The sequence below is a fragment of the Strigops habroptila genome, chromosome 3 (genome assembly GCF_004027225.2).
Source record: "Strigops habroptila isolate Jane chromosome 3, bStrHab1.2.pri, whole genome shotgun sequence".
Classification (NCBI taxonomy): Eukaryota; Metazoa; Chordata; class Aves; order Psittaciformes; family Psittacidae; genus Strigops; species Strigops habroptila.
Window position 1 is genome coordinate 42,132,924 of NC_044279.2, and position 16,429 is coordinate 42,149,352.

General features: G+C 44.1%; 1 protein-coding gene across 5 annotated transcripts in view; it reads right to left on the reverse strand.

The window, feature by feature from the left end:
- Positions 1 to 15,534, reverse strand: part of PPP1R12A (protein phosphatase 1 regulatory subunit 12A) — a 145,959-nt gene extending 130,425 nt beyond the window's left edge. For 4 of the 5 annotated variants that reach the window (XM_030480545.1, XM_030480549.1, XM_030480544.1 and 1 more), the window contains exon 1: positions 15,116 to 15,534. In XM_030480545.1, the coding sequence (XP_030336405.1) occupies positions 15,116 to 15,352 (237 nt within the window). In that variant the 5' untranslated portion in view covers positions 15,353 to 15,534. The remainder of the gene's footprint in view (positions 1 to 15,115) is intronic. The other variant, XM_030480547.1, reaches the window with a different exon arrangement.
- Positions 15,535 to 16,429: the final 895 nt, after the last annotated feature.

Sequence of the window (16,429 nt, forward strand, 5' to 3'; positions counted from 1 at the left end):
ATTATCAGTACTGAAACATGACAAAGCAAAATGAACAGGAAAAACACACCAAGAAAATTCACCCATACCTAAGTCATTTAACTTAGCCATAGAATATTCATTCTAGAGAAGAAATTAAAAGTGCTTGAAATCCTAGAAGAAATTAAGACAGCCAAGCCTTCCAAACACAGTCACATGAGTTCGTCTTGAAAAAGACTTCAGAACTTGTTACTTACTATACGTACAGGTAAGTGAACAGCTGCTGAGACACGTGGTCCTTGGAAGTTCTCCAAAAAGGGGGAAACTAAACATTAGCTCTTCAAGCAAACACTTGAGTCATATCTCCGTGTAGTTGATGATACACTACGTCACTGGAGGATGTATGACTCTGATGCCAACGATGCTTCTTCGCAGAAAGTTACTTTTAAGCGCTGTCTGGCTTTTTCTTGGAATCCCCATAGTTTGCATGCCTTCAACTTTTATTGATGCTTTTTATTTATATGCTGTATTTTTAAAACAAAAACACACACCAAATAAAAAACCTCTTAAATGGAATCACAGAATGGTTTAGGTTGTGAGGGACCTCAGAGACAATCCACTTCCAACCACTCTGCCATGGGCAGGGGCACCTTCCACTAGACCAGGTTGCTCAAAGCCCCGTCCAACCTGGCCTTGAACACTGCCAGGGATGGGGCAGCCACAGCTTCACTGGGCAACCTGTGCCAGTGCTTCATGACCCTCACAGGGAAGAATGTCTTCCTACTATCTAATCTAAATCTACCCTCTCAGCTTAAAGCCATTCCCCCTTGTCCTGTCACTACATGCCCTTCTAAAAAGTCCCCCTCTAGCTTTCTTGTAGGCCCCCTTTAGGTATTGGAAGGCTGCTCTAAGGTCTCCCCAGAACCTCTTGACTTGCTGCTACAGGTCCATGTCCTTTTTATGCTGGCATAAGTTTAACAGCACTCTGCATCAGCAACTGGCAATTCCTATTGCATTCTGGGCACAGAACACTTCTCAAACTGGACAAACTGAGTTCGTATGTATAAATCTCGATTGGTAGATAAAAAATAAGGCAACTAGTTAAACTTAGTGGATAATCAGTTATAGGCCTCCAATTGTCTTACCAAATACAACCAGGTACTGAATGTTGTAGCTGCAACTTATGTTTCATATTTACATGATCTTTACAAATTCAGCACTGAAATTACTGATTCAGAAAAACTCCAATAGTCATTTTACTCAAGAAATGTATTCAATTGTACTCAAAACCCTATTAAATATTCGTATTAGTCTTTAATAAAGCTTGTTCAGGGTGGTAGTTTTTCTTGAAGGGAGAAGGGAAATGACACGTTTGAGCACGAAGTTCTTCCTGAAGGCAGTGTGACATTCAAATACTTTGGGGAAGCCTCTAGGCTTAAGCAAGACCAAAACCAACAAACTAAACCTGAATATGAGCTAACCTATAACTAGCAAGAAGATAAATCAGTCCTTCTTAGGCATGTTAAGACCGTACCACAGAATCACCTAGCACTTCAAGCCTACAATGCATGTTTCTCCAAACAGAATTTCCATCATCTGTGATATACTCAGACCTATGAATATAGTGTAGCTTTGCTTTTCTAGGGACTGGGGGGAAAAGTACTGTTTAAGAATTTAGACACACTGAATGAACTCTAGCAACTAAGATATTTTATTTTTGTTAAATATAAAAAGCAGTATCTCAAGCTGTCACAGAACAACTGCATGATAAAAAAAAGGGCTAAAAGGACAGTTAAATGGGAATGGGCTTTTCCTCCCAGTGACAAAAATACCTTCTCCTGCACGTTCTCCTTCATAAAAACAGAAGAGTCACATCTGACGTGCTGGTACTACCAAAGAGACAGAAGTAACCTACCATACCATCACGTAAACTGAGTATGTGATACTAAATATTTCTTCCCAATTAATGGTAGTTAACTAGCTACAATTATCCCTAAATGAAGCGTAGTCTCCTCTACAGGGAAGAAAAAGGGGAAAATGCCTTGTCTGCTTTTAGGTTTTTTGTTAGTTTTTTTTTTAAGTAACCTCATCATGAGACATCATTATCTTTAACATTTCTTACACACTAAGACAGCACATGGATTCCAAACTTGACAGCCTTATGAAATTAGATTATCATAGCTACTCATTAGTGCAAAGCTAGCCCATTAGCAAGGAATTAGTCAGGAATTACGAGTTTTAAGTGAAGGATAGATAACTACATATAGAGGTTAGTGCTAGCATAATTCAGGAACAATTCTCTAGAGGAAATTAGGGAAAGGATAAAGTCCCCCAGATCTCTCATGCTACTTTTAGAAAAGTAAGTAATAGCTCTTTTAAACTAGAATTCCTATATACAAGCAGCCAGGGTTGCCCATGTTTCCATACTTCACATCAGCATCCACAGCTGCATCCAGCACTGGTGTATGTTGCCAAAGCATTAAGTTTCTCAAGACAGCCTCTTCCTGGTTCCCAATTGCAGCTCCTCTAACTTAGGTCTTTCTTTTCACAAAGCTATTAAAATGAATATAGATCCCCCCATCTTACATTCATGATTTCTATATCTGGAGCTTTTTGTGTACCAAAACAAAGAGCAGCAAGTGCCACATTTCCAATAGTATTTATTTGCAGCAATTTTTTTTTTTTTAAACAAGCAGTAGAGAGGTATTCTAAAAATCCAACCACCACTTGAGCCTGCAAATGCAGAACTTTAATTACAATTGGCGTTTTTTGACTACATTATGGAGGAGTACAGCATCCTCTTCGATTGCTGAGAAAACAATTGGAAAAGAGCTCCGCCGCTGCCACATCTTCTTACAGGGGTCAGTAACTGATGGAACACTTCACAAAATATGTACTGTATCCCCACACCAAGTTGGTTCTGTATTTTCCTTTGAAATGGTAGTTTTTCAATCACCACTGCTATATTTATGTACAGGAATAGGTAAAACTTGTTTATACAATAATTTAATGAGCTTTCCTTGAAGTCACATTTGACAGATGAGGCCAAAGCCAGGTAGACTGTGGCCAAGATATGACATTGCAAATTGCAGGTAAAAATAGGAATAAATTATTTCACATAAAACCATGTTTAAGGGCAGCTCAACTAAAACGTAGAGCAATCATATACTCGTCAGTGGCCGCCTTCAGTATTTTACAAGTATATTACAAGCACTGAGCACAGGGCCTCTAGGTCTGTTAAGTTACTTCTTTAGGGAGATGGGGAAAAGTTGTTTCTTTTCCTAAGCATACAAATACCTGATAAGCACTGTGACATACAAGTATTGGCATTTAACGCTACTATTAACCCCACAAAAGTGTAGCTATACAGACAAACATACGCCAAACATTTGGCTAGGTTGTCTGCAAGCAAGTAGAAAACGAGTGACCAGAAAACCATGTCAAGAGAGTCACAAAAACCCACTGACACTGGGTTAGTGCAATACCACCCCCCTCCACTCTACAACACTCAGAAGCCAAGAAACTTTTATTTTCAACTGAGTAGGAAACAAAGTGCAAGCTCCTTGTTGACAAAATCTTTATCATTAGGATCTACCATAATTCAGGTGGCAGTTGAACAAAATAAAAGTCATAGCAAATTGTAAAGTTTCGCAAGCTTTCTAAAAACACTGCTTTATATGATTTAGAATCATAGAATCATAGAATAGTAAGGCCTGGAAAGGACCTTAAGATCATCTAGTTCCAACCCCCCTGCCATGGGCAGGGACACCTTGCACTAAACCATGTGGCCCAAGGCCCAAGAACACCGCCAGGGATGGAGCATCCACAACCTCCGTGGGCAACCCATTCCAGTGCTTCACCACCCTCACTGTAAAGAACTTCCTCCTTCTATCTAATCTAATCTTCTCCTGTTTAAGTTTGAAGCCATTACCCCTTGTCCTACCACTACAGTCCCTAAGGAAGAGTCCCTCCCCAGCATCATTATAGGCCCCCTTCAGATACTGGAAGGCTGCTATGAGGTCACCATGCAGCTTCTCTTCTCCAGGCTGAACAGCCCCAACTCTCTCAGCCTGTCTTCATACGGGAGGTGCTCCAGCCCTCTTATCATCCTCGTGGCCCTCCTCTGGACTCGCTCCAACAGCTCCATGTCCTTCTTATGTTGAGGACACCAGAACTGTACACAGTACTCCAAGTGAGGTCTCACAAGAGCAGAGTAGAGGGGCAGGATCACCTCCTTCGACCTGCTGGTCACGCTTCTTTTGTTGCAGCCCAGGATACGGTTGGCTTTCTGGGCTGCAAGCGCACACTGCTGGCTCATGTTAAGCTTCTCGTCAACCAACACCCCCAAGTCCTTTTCTGCAGGGCTGCTCTGAATCTCTTCTCCACCCAACCTGTAGCAGTGCCTGGGATTGCCCTGACCCAGGTGTAGGACCTTACACTTGGCTTGGTTAAACTTCATAAGGTTGGCATTGGCCCACCTCTCAAGCGTGTCAAGGTCCCTCTGGATGGCATCCCTTCCCTCCAGCGTATCAACTGAACCACACAGCTTGGTGTCGTCGGCAAACTTGCTGAGGGCGCACTCAATCCCGCTGTCCATGTCGCCGAAAAAGAGGTTGAACAGGACTGGTCCCAACACCGATCCCTGAGGGACACCACTCGTTACAGGTTTCCAACTGGACATCGAGCCATTTACCACAACTCTTTGCGTGCAGCCATCGAGCCAGTTCTTTATCCACCGAGTGGTCCATCTATCTAATTGATGTCTCTCCAATTTAGAGACAAGGATGTCATGCGGGACAGTGCCGAACGCTTTGCACAAGTCCAGGTAGATGACGTCAACTGCTCTGCCCCTGTCCATCAGTTCCGTGGCTCCATCATAGAAGGCCACCAAATTGGTCAGGCAGGATTTCCCCTTAGTGAAGCCATGTTGGCTGTCACCAACCACCTCGTTGTTTTTCATGTGCCTCAGCATGTTTTCCAGGAGAAACTGTTCCAAGATTTTGCCAGGCACAGAGGTGAGAATGACTGGTCTGTAGTTCCCCGGGTCTTCCACCTTCCCCTTCTTGAAAATGGGGGTTATATTACCCTTCTTCCAGTCATCAGGAACTTCACCTGACTGCCACGATTTTTCAAATATGATGGACAGTGGTTTAGCAACTTCATTCGCCAGCTCCTTCAGGACCCGTGGATGGATTTCATCAGGTCCCATGGACTTGTGCACGTTCAGGTTCTTAAGATGGTCTCGAACCTGATCCTCTCCTACAGTGGGCCTAAGGTCTTCATTTTCACACTCCCTGCATCTGCTTTCCAAGACTTTCGTGGTGTGGTCAGAGCATTTGCTGGTGAAGACTGAGGCAAAGAAGTCATTAAGAACCTCAGCCTTCTCCAAATCCATGGTAGCCAGTTCTCCTGATAGCTTCTGGAGAGGGCCCACATTGTCCCTAGTCTGTCTTTTATTTGCTACGTATCTATAGAACCCTTTCCTGTTATCTTTCACATCCCTTGCCAAACTTAATTCTAGCTGGGCCTTAGCTTTCCTAACCTGGTCCCTAGCTTCCCAGGCCGCCTGTCCTCACTTCCACCTCCTATAAGCTTCTTTTTTCCCCCCTCTAAGTTTCCTCAGCAGCTCCTTGTCCATCCATGGAGGTCTCCTGGTCCTCCTGCTGCACTTCTTCTAGTCAGGATGCAACACTCCTGAGCACGTAGCAGGTGATCCTTGAATATCGACCAGCAGTCTTGGGCCCTCCTGCTCTCTAGGACTATATCACATGGAAACTTACTAACCAGGTTCCTGAAGAGGCCAAAGTCTGCTTAAAAAAAATCTTAAGCAAAAATAAAATGGTTCCTCCCCGCTCGAAGCCATCGTCGCGGAGCAACCGTCGCACGCCGGGACTCCCCCTGGCAACGGCCGCAGCCATGCACCCACCCTCCTTCACAACAGGAGTCCCAATCTGTCCCACAGGCACAGTGCTGTTACCCCAATCTTTGCTTTTTACTTTGATTAAAACCTAAGGCACTTCATTTTCACCCAAGTTTGCAGTAAGTTTAACACCTAAACCACTAGGCTGGACTGACTTGAAAACATATCCAAAAAACAGGTAAAGCAAGTTTAAGAGTTGCTGACTTTTTGTAAATAGATTAAAAAAATAACTTAATACTGCAACAACAATAAGCAGGGTTACTTATATTATGGGATACAGGGAAGGTAGTCAAAAATTAAGACTGATTGAGGAAATAATGTTTTGGATTGTTCCATCTCCGGGATTGGGGAACATACTTCTGGAGAAGTTTCATCGATTTCGTTAAGATCATTCATCTAATTAAGCCTATTCATTCAAGTATAATTGCATACATATATGAAACACGCTGCAAGCAGCAAAACTTTAAACAGAACTTAGGAAGAACACACTTTGCAGCTTTAAAATAACATATTTTTCCACTTCAGTAATGGAAGCATAGGTTTTCAATCAAGAATGCTAAAGTAAAGTTCAGGACATCAGTAAGCCAAAAGTTTTCAAAGCCAGAAGTCCAAGATAGTATTTTGGTTCAAAAGGGGCCCACAAGAGTCCTGGATTTGACACAGGAATGCAGCTTCTCTGCCAAAAGCTTCATCCAAGTTAAGTGTTTCGGGAGGTGGCACTGGCCACACACAGTTGTCAGCTGTGTTCACCTTTGTTACCAGATGAAGATATTGTTATTTTGCCTTAGACAAATACTCAATTCAAGAGTGAAAACTTAAAAAAACCCCCACTGTTAGGTAAGTTCATCCTGTAAGTTTGAAGCAGAACTATTAACAAGCAGCTTTCATGTTGCTTTCATGTTGCTAACATTCATCTTAGTCGTCCTCTGAAAGAACCAAAAAAGTAGCAGGAAACTGAAATTTCACACCAGACATGGTATAAATGTATCTATATAAACAGATACATATATTTGAAATCCACAGCACAAGGCTTACGCTTACATGTAATCTCTTGATGTACAAGAAACTTCAAATACTCAAGTATGTACACAGAAGACACCTTCTAGCTCCACTATCAGGATAGCAAAACAGCAACTGCAAAGCTAAGTAAATAGTCATCCCAGAACTAAAACCTGCATAGTAATCACCACTGGCTGTCTAAACTGATCACAACAAAAACCAGTTGTCATAGTTTGAACTCAAGACCCTGAAAATTACAACCATAACATGGGAAAATAAATCAAAGGAAAATTCAGACTGATTAAAAAAAAAAAAAAAGAAAAAAAAACACAAAACAAAAAAGAAACAGTGAAACTTGCCCCTGACAGAATGTCTTAGAGCTGGAACCATTTCTAACCACACACCTCTTACAGATACTTTAGTATTAAAATAGATGGTTATGTGCTTGTAATAGAGCAAACATTAAAGTATTCAGAAGTTACAACCAGTAAGGGAACTATTTACTTGGGAGCCTTGCAGACAAACCTACCTCCAATGTGTAGGCCAAAACAAGCTAACGTCTGCTGGTCAAGTTTTTTTCAGGGGTTTTACCCTCTTCTTAAAGCCAGCTTCACTCTTCACTGTTTAACAAACCTTTAGAAGCCATTAGTCTGGGAATATATTGTTAATGGGTTAAGTGCTAACACCACAAAGGCATAAATGGGAAACAGTCTTCTTCAAAAGACTTCATCATATTGCTCTAATTTTGGTTTTGTGAATGAGTCGTCAAAGATTCAGTGTTTCCAGGATAAGCACAGTGGCTGATTCTGTGTTCTCAAAACCCAAATGAAACAGAAAAACCTGGTCTTGTCGAAACAAAAGCATTTTAAAAAAAATAAATCTAGAAATGCTTTCCCCTCTGCCCCCAAGTACACTGATCAATCTTCTGCCTTCTTGTTCTGTCCTTACAGTCTTGAAATTACTAGAAAGGAAACAGCTGAGGAATGCTGTCACTCTTATGCCATGCTTTCCATTGACTGTCATTTCAGGAATGCTTATAGGAAAGTAAAGGAGCTTGGAATGTCTCCACCCATCCAACAGCATCAGAAGCTGCCCAAGCTTACCGACAGCTCCACTGTCTTGGCAGCTGTATTCCAGTTTGCATTTTACAGTTGTCCAGATCAACAAAAGACAGACATTTTTAAAGCATTAATATAACCTTTGTTAGGTAAATGTCCTCATACACTGCATGTCCGATATGCATATACTCCATATTGATAACACTGTATGATAGTAACGAGGCATAATTCACAACTTCTTGGCTGCAAGAGTCCCAGCAAGGTGTACTCATGCTATAGTTGTCCAAAACTACCACCACATTCCTTTCAGAATGTATCAGTGTCTGATACGTTCTGAACATATTCTTGGATAAAACCGAAGTATTTGCTAGAACACGTGCATGCTCCTCAGTTCCGCTGTCAGCCCAGCCTCAGAAGTCACAATGACATAGAAAGAGGCAAGCCATTTGCTGGGCTTTCAATTTTTGAGAAGATTGCAATAAGCATCTTACTAGTCCAAATAACAACTTCGAGAAAGAAACTGAGAATACGAGCAAAGGAATAAACAAGTGAAAAACTGGCCAACAGCCTGTCAAACCATCTGTTCCAACTAAAATTCAGCATATACCCTTAAGCCTGGAATATAGATTCTCAATTAGAAGACCTAATTGTATCTCTTGTGATGATTTACAGTGACTGCTTCCATCTCCTACCCTAAGATTTAGCTAACAAACTGAAATTTAGTAATTTGGTAAAAAAAAAACCACCACACTTGCTACTACAATGCCAAGATCAAAAAAGCCTCAAATCAAGTGTGTTCACTTCCATTTTATTAACACGAGAGCATATCTCATCTACTTTTACAGGTCAAGATAAGATGTTACAAGCATTTGATGACTTATCATGAAGAAGTGTTCTAACAATACCAAGAATATGCCAGAATACATAGAAAACCACAGATAAAGCTTTACTGTAAAAGGAGCATCAATGCCACAGTGAAATTCATAGCTAACAACCAGCAGAAATTGTCCCTGAACATTAGCTTCCATAAATACTAAAGCCCTACCAGCTGAACTCATTCTTACATTGAGTAGAACTCTTCCTCCATGACTAGGTAAATTTAAGAAATCTGTCAGTTACACTAACATGGAAATTTGCTTTAAATACTTAATCACTATATGCTAGAATTCACTTGGGTTGTTCTATTTGTGCACAAGAAATATCCATAGCAATGGAAACTGCTATGTAACCAGGCACAGAAATCCCAGGTTCAAACTTGACAGACCATGAAGAGGCCAGGAAACACTTGCAGATACAAACCTAAAAAGGTGAAAAGATTGTGACTTGTTTTCTTTTATAAACACCACGCAACACCATTCTTTAATGCAGCATTTAAATTTCCATTATTAAAGGCATATTATGAAGAATCACATCTCTTTTTTCCTCTTCTTGTTTCCATTTCAAAGGGAAAAAAAAAAAAAAAAAAAAAAAACCAACCAAAACTTAGATGACAAGATCAGTAGGAAGCTAACAAGTACTTATTGTAGAATCTAAACCTAGCTACTGTTAACAACAGAGAGAAAAATCTATGGCCCACACAAGAAACAACTCCTATTACAAAGGAATTTCAAACAAATATGCCTCTGTAGTCTAATCACTGAATGAAGTCAACATTACACTTATTTCAGGACTCATTTTCTCTGTGCTTTGTCATACAGATAGAGAAGAAAAAAAAAAATAATCAGGATAACACAATACAAGCTGAGCAAATGACTCCCAAATTTATCTACAACAAGAGGTTCAGTGGGTGGGAGGCTGTTTCCCCTCCAAACAGTGAGATTTAAGCGACCTTTCTGCATAAAAGGAAGTTCTTTTACTTGACAGTCTTGAAAAAAATCAACAAGTTTACCATACACAGCAATATTTCCACTCTCCAAAAGAGGCAGTGCAGAAGTCATAGCTAGGAGGTTACCAAGATAGCTTTGAGCTATTTCCTTATCCTCGGTTGTTGGGTGCTACTGCTATGATTCAAACACCCTAGAGATTTAAGACTGTAGCAACCTGTTCTTTGCTCTTATGACTTGACATGCTCCGCGTGCTGTGGCCCCAGCCCAAATACATGACCTGTGTTATCATTGTCAAAAGGATTCCAACAGCGTTGCCTTAATGTCCTCTATCAAGTTCTAAGGCAAAGGGATCCACCGCTGGTAGATTTTATGTCCCTTTTTTCACCACTCCTTGCTGTTTGAAAGGGTGTCATAACAAGGACAACAGCTGATGCCAACAGTAACAATATCCTTTACCACCTCAGGTACTATGAGCATGCCACAGGGAGTCTTGAGAGAATTTTTCACTTAAGCCATTGCAGAAACTCCTGCAAAAGAAGGTACTTCTTATCGAAGAAATAAATCCCATGGAACTCACAAGAAACACTAAGACAGCAGTAACAGTCCTTAATCAGTTAGAGAGAATAAGTGTTCAGTGAAACACACTTGTGAAGAGTTTCTCGGCATCTTAATTACTACTGAGGGATCAACACGGCAGAGCCCTACAGCAGTGGCATCAAATCAAAATTTCTATTTAACACTGCATACTGCTATGCCTGCAAACTAACACATAACTCATGTTGGTAAAACAGTCTCACCTTCAGATTCAAATTTAGTCCTTGAGCAGTTGCAGTGGATATTTGCAGCAGAGAGCTAACCTTTGGGAAACTCTGCTTAATTAAACTGTACTTGCCCTGGACAAAAAAAGAGCACGTGGGAGCTTCCATAAGGATGAGGAGCCTGTTCAGCCTTCACCAATGACACCACCTATAGTACTCAATGATTCCCATGCACAAACAGCCAAGACAATTCCCCTTATCTTACTTCCAAAGCAGTACTCTCCCCAGAAAAAAGCAAGATCAAGACAGCAGAACATGCTCCTTTCTACATGGTGGAATTAGGCTGCAGCTTCCACCCTCCTCACCCGGAAAGAATGAGGCCAAAAACCAGGTTAGCACCTCCCAAGTCTGGGCAGACTCAAAGAAAAAGGGCTGCATAAATTGTCATACCTAACCACAGGCTAATCTCAACCGGCTTCTTTATCAGGAACGTGCAGGTACTCCGCAGTGCACACCCCATGATCCCAGGGGAGCAGTCTGCACAGGAAATCCAGCCTTCCAGGAAACTGGTCACACCATAGTCCCTCCCCACCACATGCAGCCTTCCCATGGTGCTGCCCAGAAAGGGTGGGCTCCTCTTCCTGTACAAAGCTCTACAAGTTTAGACAAACTACTTTCAGACACTTAAGCAATAAACTCCAATCAGAGCTACTGAACCAAGACATCTTTCATGGAAGTCAAGGAAAGAGAAGAAGAGTCCAAACTCTGAGGAATTATAGGTGCTAAGCTTTCAGTACGATAAAACTTAGTCCCACTCTGAATAAATACATCTGCCTTAGAAGGGACCAGGATTTATGGAAAGCAGTATATAGTCTCTTCTTTACATTATTTCATAATATGCCACTTCTCACCCCCTTTGCAGAAACCATTAATCTGTGAGCTCATAGCTCACCTTTGGGCTTCTTATTTCTCTCACATTCTCCTTATGTTCAATTGTTAAGGAAGATTAAAAAAGCTGCACTATGTATAAGTTAGATCTCATCCTGCACGACAGCTGTCTGGGAATGTAATATTTAAAAACGATCAACTTCAGCCTCCACTAAACAAACAGAGCAGACATCTGATTGTAAATTTAAGGTGTAATTTAAACGTAAGTTTTCTGGTCTTACAGACACATACACACAATAAATACATACATACATACATAACGCAGAATATTGTGCCAGAATACATACTACCCTGCTGCAATATTCTACATTGCATATATCTCCCACAGAAAGAAAAATGGTATAGCCAGTTTGGTCCTTTGTGCTGAAGGCCTAACCTGAACTTATGCTAAAACAAGTTCTTAAAGAGAATGACATTTGAACCCAACATTACATACAGGAATAATCATCACCTAATGACGTATTTTTCCCCTTCTTGCTAAGTTCTTAAGAGAATGACATTTTACATACAAACATCACCTAATGACGTAAGATCTTAACTCAAAGAAGTTCTCACATGTCCTCAGATATGATGCACTCAAGTCCACTCACTTAGACACATGCAAATATAAAACAAAATCACTTACTGACACTGCCAAAAGATGAAGAAAGTACCTATATTATATAAATGCACACATACACATATATACACATGCTCTCCCCCTTCCCCCTCTGAGCTACCAAGCCAATTGTAATTTTTTCTTTCCCGTACGTATCAAGAAAAACAATTCTACATAAAGTTTTCTGATAGTGATGGCTTTCTACCCCATCGATATAGGAAAAGTTTAGCTAATGGCTTTAGTAACAAAGCTTGATGCTCCATTAAAGACCAGATCTGAAGTTCACCAGAATTCAGGATTAATGGTAGTTTTTCCTCAGGACTTCCAACTATCTGGGCCGTGGAAAAGAAAACACAGCTTACATCTCTGTCTGTGACTGTCATATGTAGCAGAAAAAACAAAGGCTGAACAGTACATTAAATATTTAACTCTACTGCTATCTCAGACACATTCATTTGTTCTCAATAACAAAAAAATTTTGATGCAAAACAAAAAGAACACAACCCAAAAAAGACAGACTCACTCTATCTTTGCCGATATTCCAGTGAAGCAGTAAAGTCTACACAGGATCTGACAGACAACAACAAACAATCAACAAACCACAAAGCAACAGCAAGCCATGGCAGTCTTAAACACAACAACACAGAATTCAACACGATTGACATCAGTCAGTCAAAAACTCTGTCAGGAAGAATGCAAGTTTTTGAAGAGCTTCCTTTGGGAACAGATTAAAGCTTTGCTCCATGCCACAGCCAAGACTGATTAAATGAATTAATGTTATCAGCTGCATCATGTACGATTTGCACTTCTTAAAAGGCATATTAGAGGAAAATAAGATTTATTGATAATAATGAAGTGAAACGATTTCAGGAGTTGGGTCATGGGCAGGGATTTGTTATATGCCTTTTCTTTTTTATAGCACAGGAACATTCATTTACAGGACTGCCTCAAGACAATTATAACTTCGCACTGATCATCTTATTTGCTTTTTAATGTATCAAACCAGAAAATGCTCTTCCAGTATCACTAGAGGAGGGGAATGCGAGAGGAGGTAGTGAGCAAGAGTTCTAGCACGTGATGTAGATCTTCATCTCTGTTCCCTTAGACTTTGCCCTTCAAAAACTGCAAGCTGACTACAGGTAAGAAAGCAAGGGGAGAATAAGCGCAGAATGATCTCGATGGAGGTTTTTGTTGTTATAGTACCAAAAACATTTTTGAAAATGCATTCTGGAACTTCACAAAGAGAGATAATGCCATTCATCTCATATTCTAACAATAGAGTTAAATCAAACGTCATCCTTTCCTACCAATCACTTGCAGTACAGTAACTCTTGGACCCAAACGATCTAACCAGTTAAGGTATGACTTCTGATACAGAGTCCCTGGAAGCATAAAGCAATCATAGCTTGATTAGAAAGGCTAAATACATAAAACCTCGCCGTGAAGTGACAGGCTAGGCCTGAAGTCGGGTAACCGTGCTGCAGTAACATGCGCTGATAGGCTTAACCACAACACACATTCATCTTCCAGTTCAGTTCACAACTGAAAGTAAACCAACACCCTTTACAGGGGAGCAAGCGACAACTTATACACAGAAATGTCAAAAGACTAGGAGAACAGCTTAAGTCAGAAGGGATTCTCACTCCAGTACTATGGGGAAACTTACAATATTTTGCAGGAGCCTTGATATGCTTGAAAAATCTATATGGATGGATAAAATACATTAAAAAACAAACGTGCTGGTTGAATTTGAGAGAAAAAGCACTGTATAAACAACAATGTCCTGGTTCCCACTCACCTAACCATTTTGGGAAGATTTCTACTTCATCAACCTACATCTTATGATCATTAAGAGATATTTTTAAGCTACTGGTAACAAATCGGGGACAAATTCTAAACTTAAGATCAATAAGCTAGCCTGTCACAGATCTTTTTTTGGTTTTGCTTTTTGGATATGCAGTGAATCTAACATCCTGTGGAAGCTTTTGGCTTTCTAGAAAAACAAAAACTATTCAGGCAAACCCGCATTATCTCCGGATTGCCACAGCCTTTCCTTATTTGGCTAACGTTTTGAGATTCCAATCAGACTGCTACGAAGTTCAACATGCACAAAGCATCCATTTTGAGGAAACTTCACAGCCAGTTTCCCTTCCATCCCCCCCCTACCCCAAGTGAAAGTTATCTCCCTCTGCACCAGCCCCCCCCCTCCACATACCCACGCCAGAACAAAGCAATATGGATTCGTTTTTTAACTGCTCTCCAACGCACGGAAGAAAAACGTAAAGAGCCGTGCTCCCCTTAAAGTTCAGCTTTCACACTGCGGCAGAAGCCATCACTAAAGAAAGCAAGAAGCCTGTTATTGATACGCGTTTCTATATTAGGAACAAAACACTGGCTCCCCTTAGAAACGGGGGAGAAATAGACGATCCGTCCCTCCGCACGCCTTCCCGCACACAGGAGCCAGGTTTAATCGGTTCGACTGCTGCGAAACCGGGGAAACGGGGGAAGCAGGAAACTGCTATCGGGATCCCGGGCAGGAGGCAGCCGGGGGAAGCGCCCCCGAGGCGAGCCCGCCTCCCTCACCTGCCGGCCGCCCCCCGGTCCCTCCCGAGGGAGGCGCTGCCAGCAGGGGAAGCGAGGCGACGGGCAGAGAGAAAGAGGGTCACCAGCACCTCCTCCCCACCGAAGGAGAGGCCCAGCCGCCTCCTTCCGCCGCCCGGCCCGCGGGGCGGGGGCGCAGCCTCCCGTCCCCCCAGCCCGGGGACTCGGGCAGCTCCCCCGCGGCCACCTCGGCTCCACCGGCCCCGAGCCTGACCCCGGCGGCCGCCGCCTCCCGCCCCGCGCTGCCGGCCCCTCCCCGCCCCGACACCCCCCAGCGGAGGGGAGAGCAGCCGCCTCCGGCCCCTTCCTCCTCCACCTCCTCCCGGGGTGCACTCCGCCGGCCGGCCTCGCCCCCCTCCACTTCCCTGCCTGCCCAAGCCCTGCTCCCGCCGCCGAGCTCGGCCAGGCCCCCCCCGCCCCGCAGCCAGCGGGAACAGCTCCGCACCGACCTGGTGGAGCGCGGTGAGCCCGTCCACATTGGCGTAGTTGATGTCGGCGCCCCGCTCCAGCAGCCGCAGCACCTCCTCGGTGTCCCCACTGGAGCAGGCGGCCAGGAAGACGGCGCCGTCGTCGAACTTCACCTTGGTCTTTTTGCGCTTGACCACGGGCGGCTCCAGGTCGGTCTCGGAGCCGATCCAGCGCTTCAGCTGTTCGTTCCGCTTCTGCTTGGCGTCCGCCATCTTCATACCCCGCTCCTGCCTGGCCCCTCCGCTACCGCCGCACCGAGGATAGACTATATACCGCCAGTATCCCACACCGCACCGGGGCCCGCACTCGCCCTCGCTCGCTCACCCACCCAGATGGAGGGCGCAGGGCGGGAGGCAGCCGAAGGGGCGGGGCGGCGGCCGCCTCCTTAGCATAACACCGCGAGACTGCCGGGGGGCGGTGCGGGTGGTGTCAGTTTGCGGGGGCCGGGCCGGGGAGTGGCGGCAGTGCCGCTGCCCGTGTTGTGACGAGGGCGAGGCCTCGTTGGCCTCATCCCGGGGCCGTGAGTTCAAGAGTTTCAGCGGCTTGCTCTGCTCTGCTCTGCTCTGCTCTGCTCTGCTCTGCTCTGCTTTGCTCTGCTCTGCTCTGCTCTGCCCTGCCCTGCCCCGCCGGGCGGAAATCTCCGCCACCGCCGGGGAAGAGTCCGGTCGAGAGGCGTCCCCCGGCGCGGCCCCGCACGGCGCCCGCTGCCTGCCTGGGTCTGGCCCCCCGGGGCGGCCAGGGCACCGGCCTGGGCGTGCTGCGGCCTGGGCTTGCTGTCAGAGCCGGAAAAAGGCACTCAAAAAGCGATGGGGGCTTCTTCAGTTAAAGCGGTTGTCACCGAACGGTAACCAGGGATGTGCTGCTCCAGACGAAGTGTGTGGGGATAGGAATGGCACAGTTTATTGGGGCATCTGGTGCAGGGCTTGCACCCAAAAACCTGGGCCAGGCTCAGGGGTGCAGCTCCCGGGGGCTTCTGCAGCTAGAGGCATAGTGCTGCTCCACCTTCATGAGAGGTGCTGCCGTCCTGCCAGCCACCTCCGTGTCACACGCAATACAGCATCAGCATTCCTGCTCGCGCTGGCAAACGGGGCAAATGCACCCACTTGGAGGAACGGAGGAGAAAAATGGGCTGGCTTCGTAATAAGTTCTTGTGAGGGTGGTGAGGCACTGGCACAGGTTGCCCAGAGAAGCTGTGGCTACCCCATCCCTGGCAGTGTTCAAGGCCAGGTTGGACGGGGCTTGGAGAAACCTGGTCTAGTGGAAGGTGTCCCTGCCTGTGGGAGGGGGGCTGGATC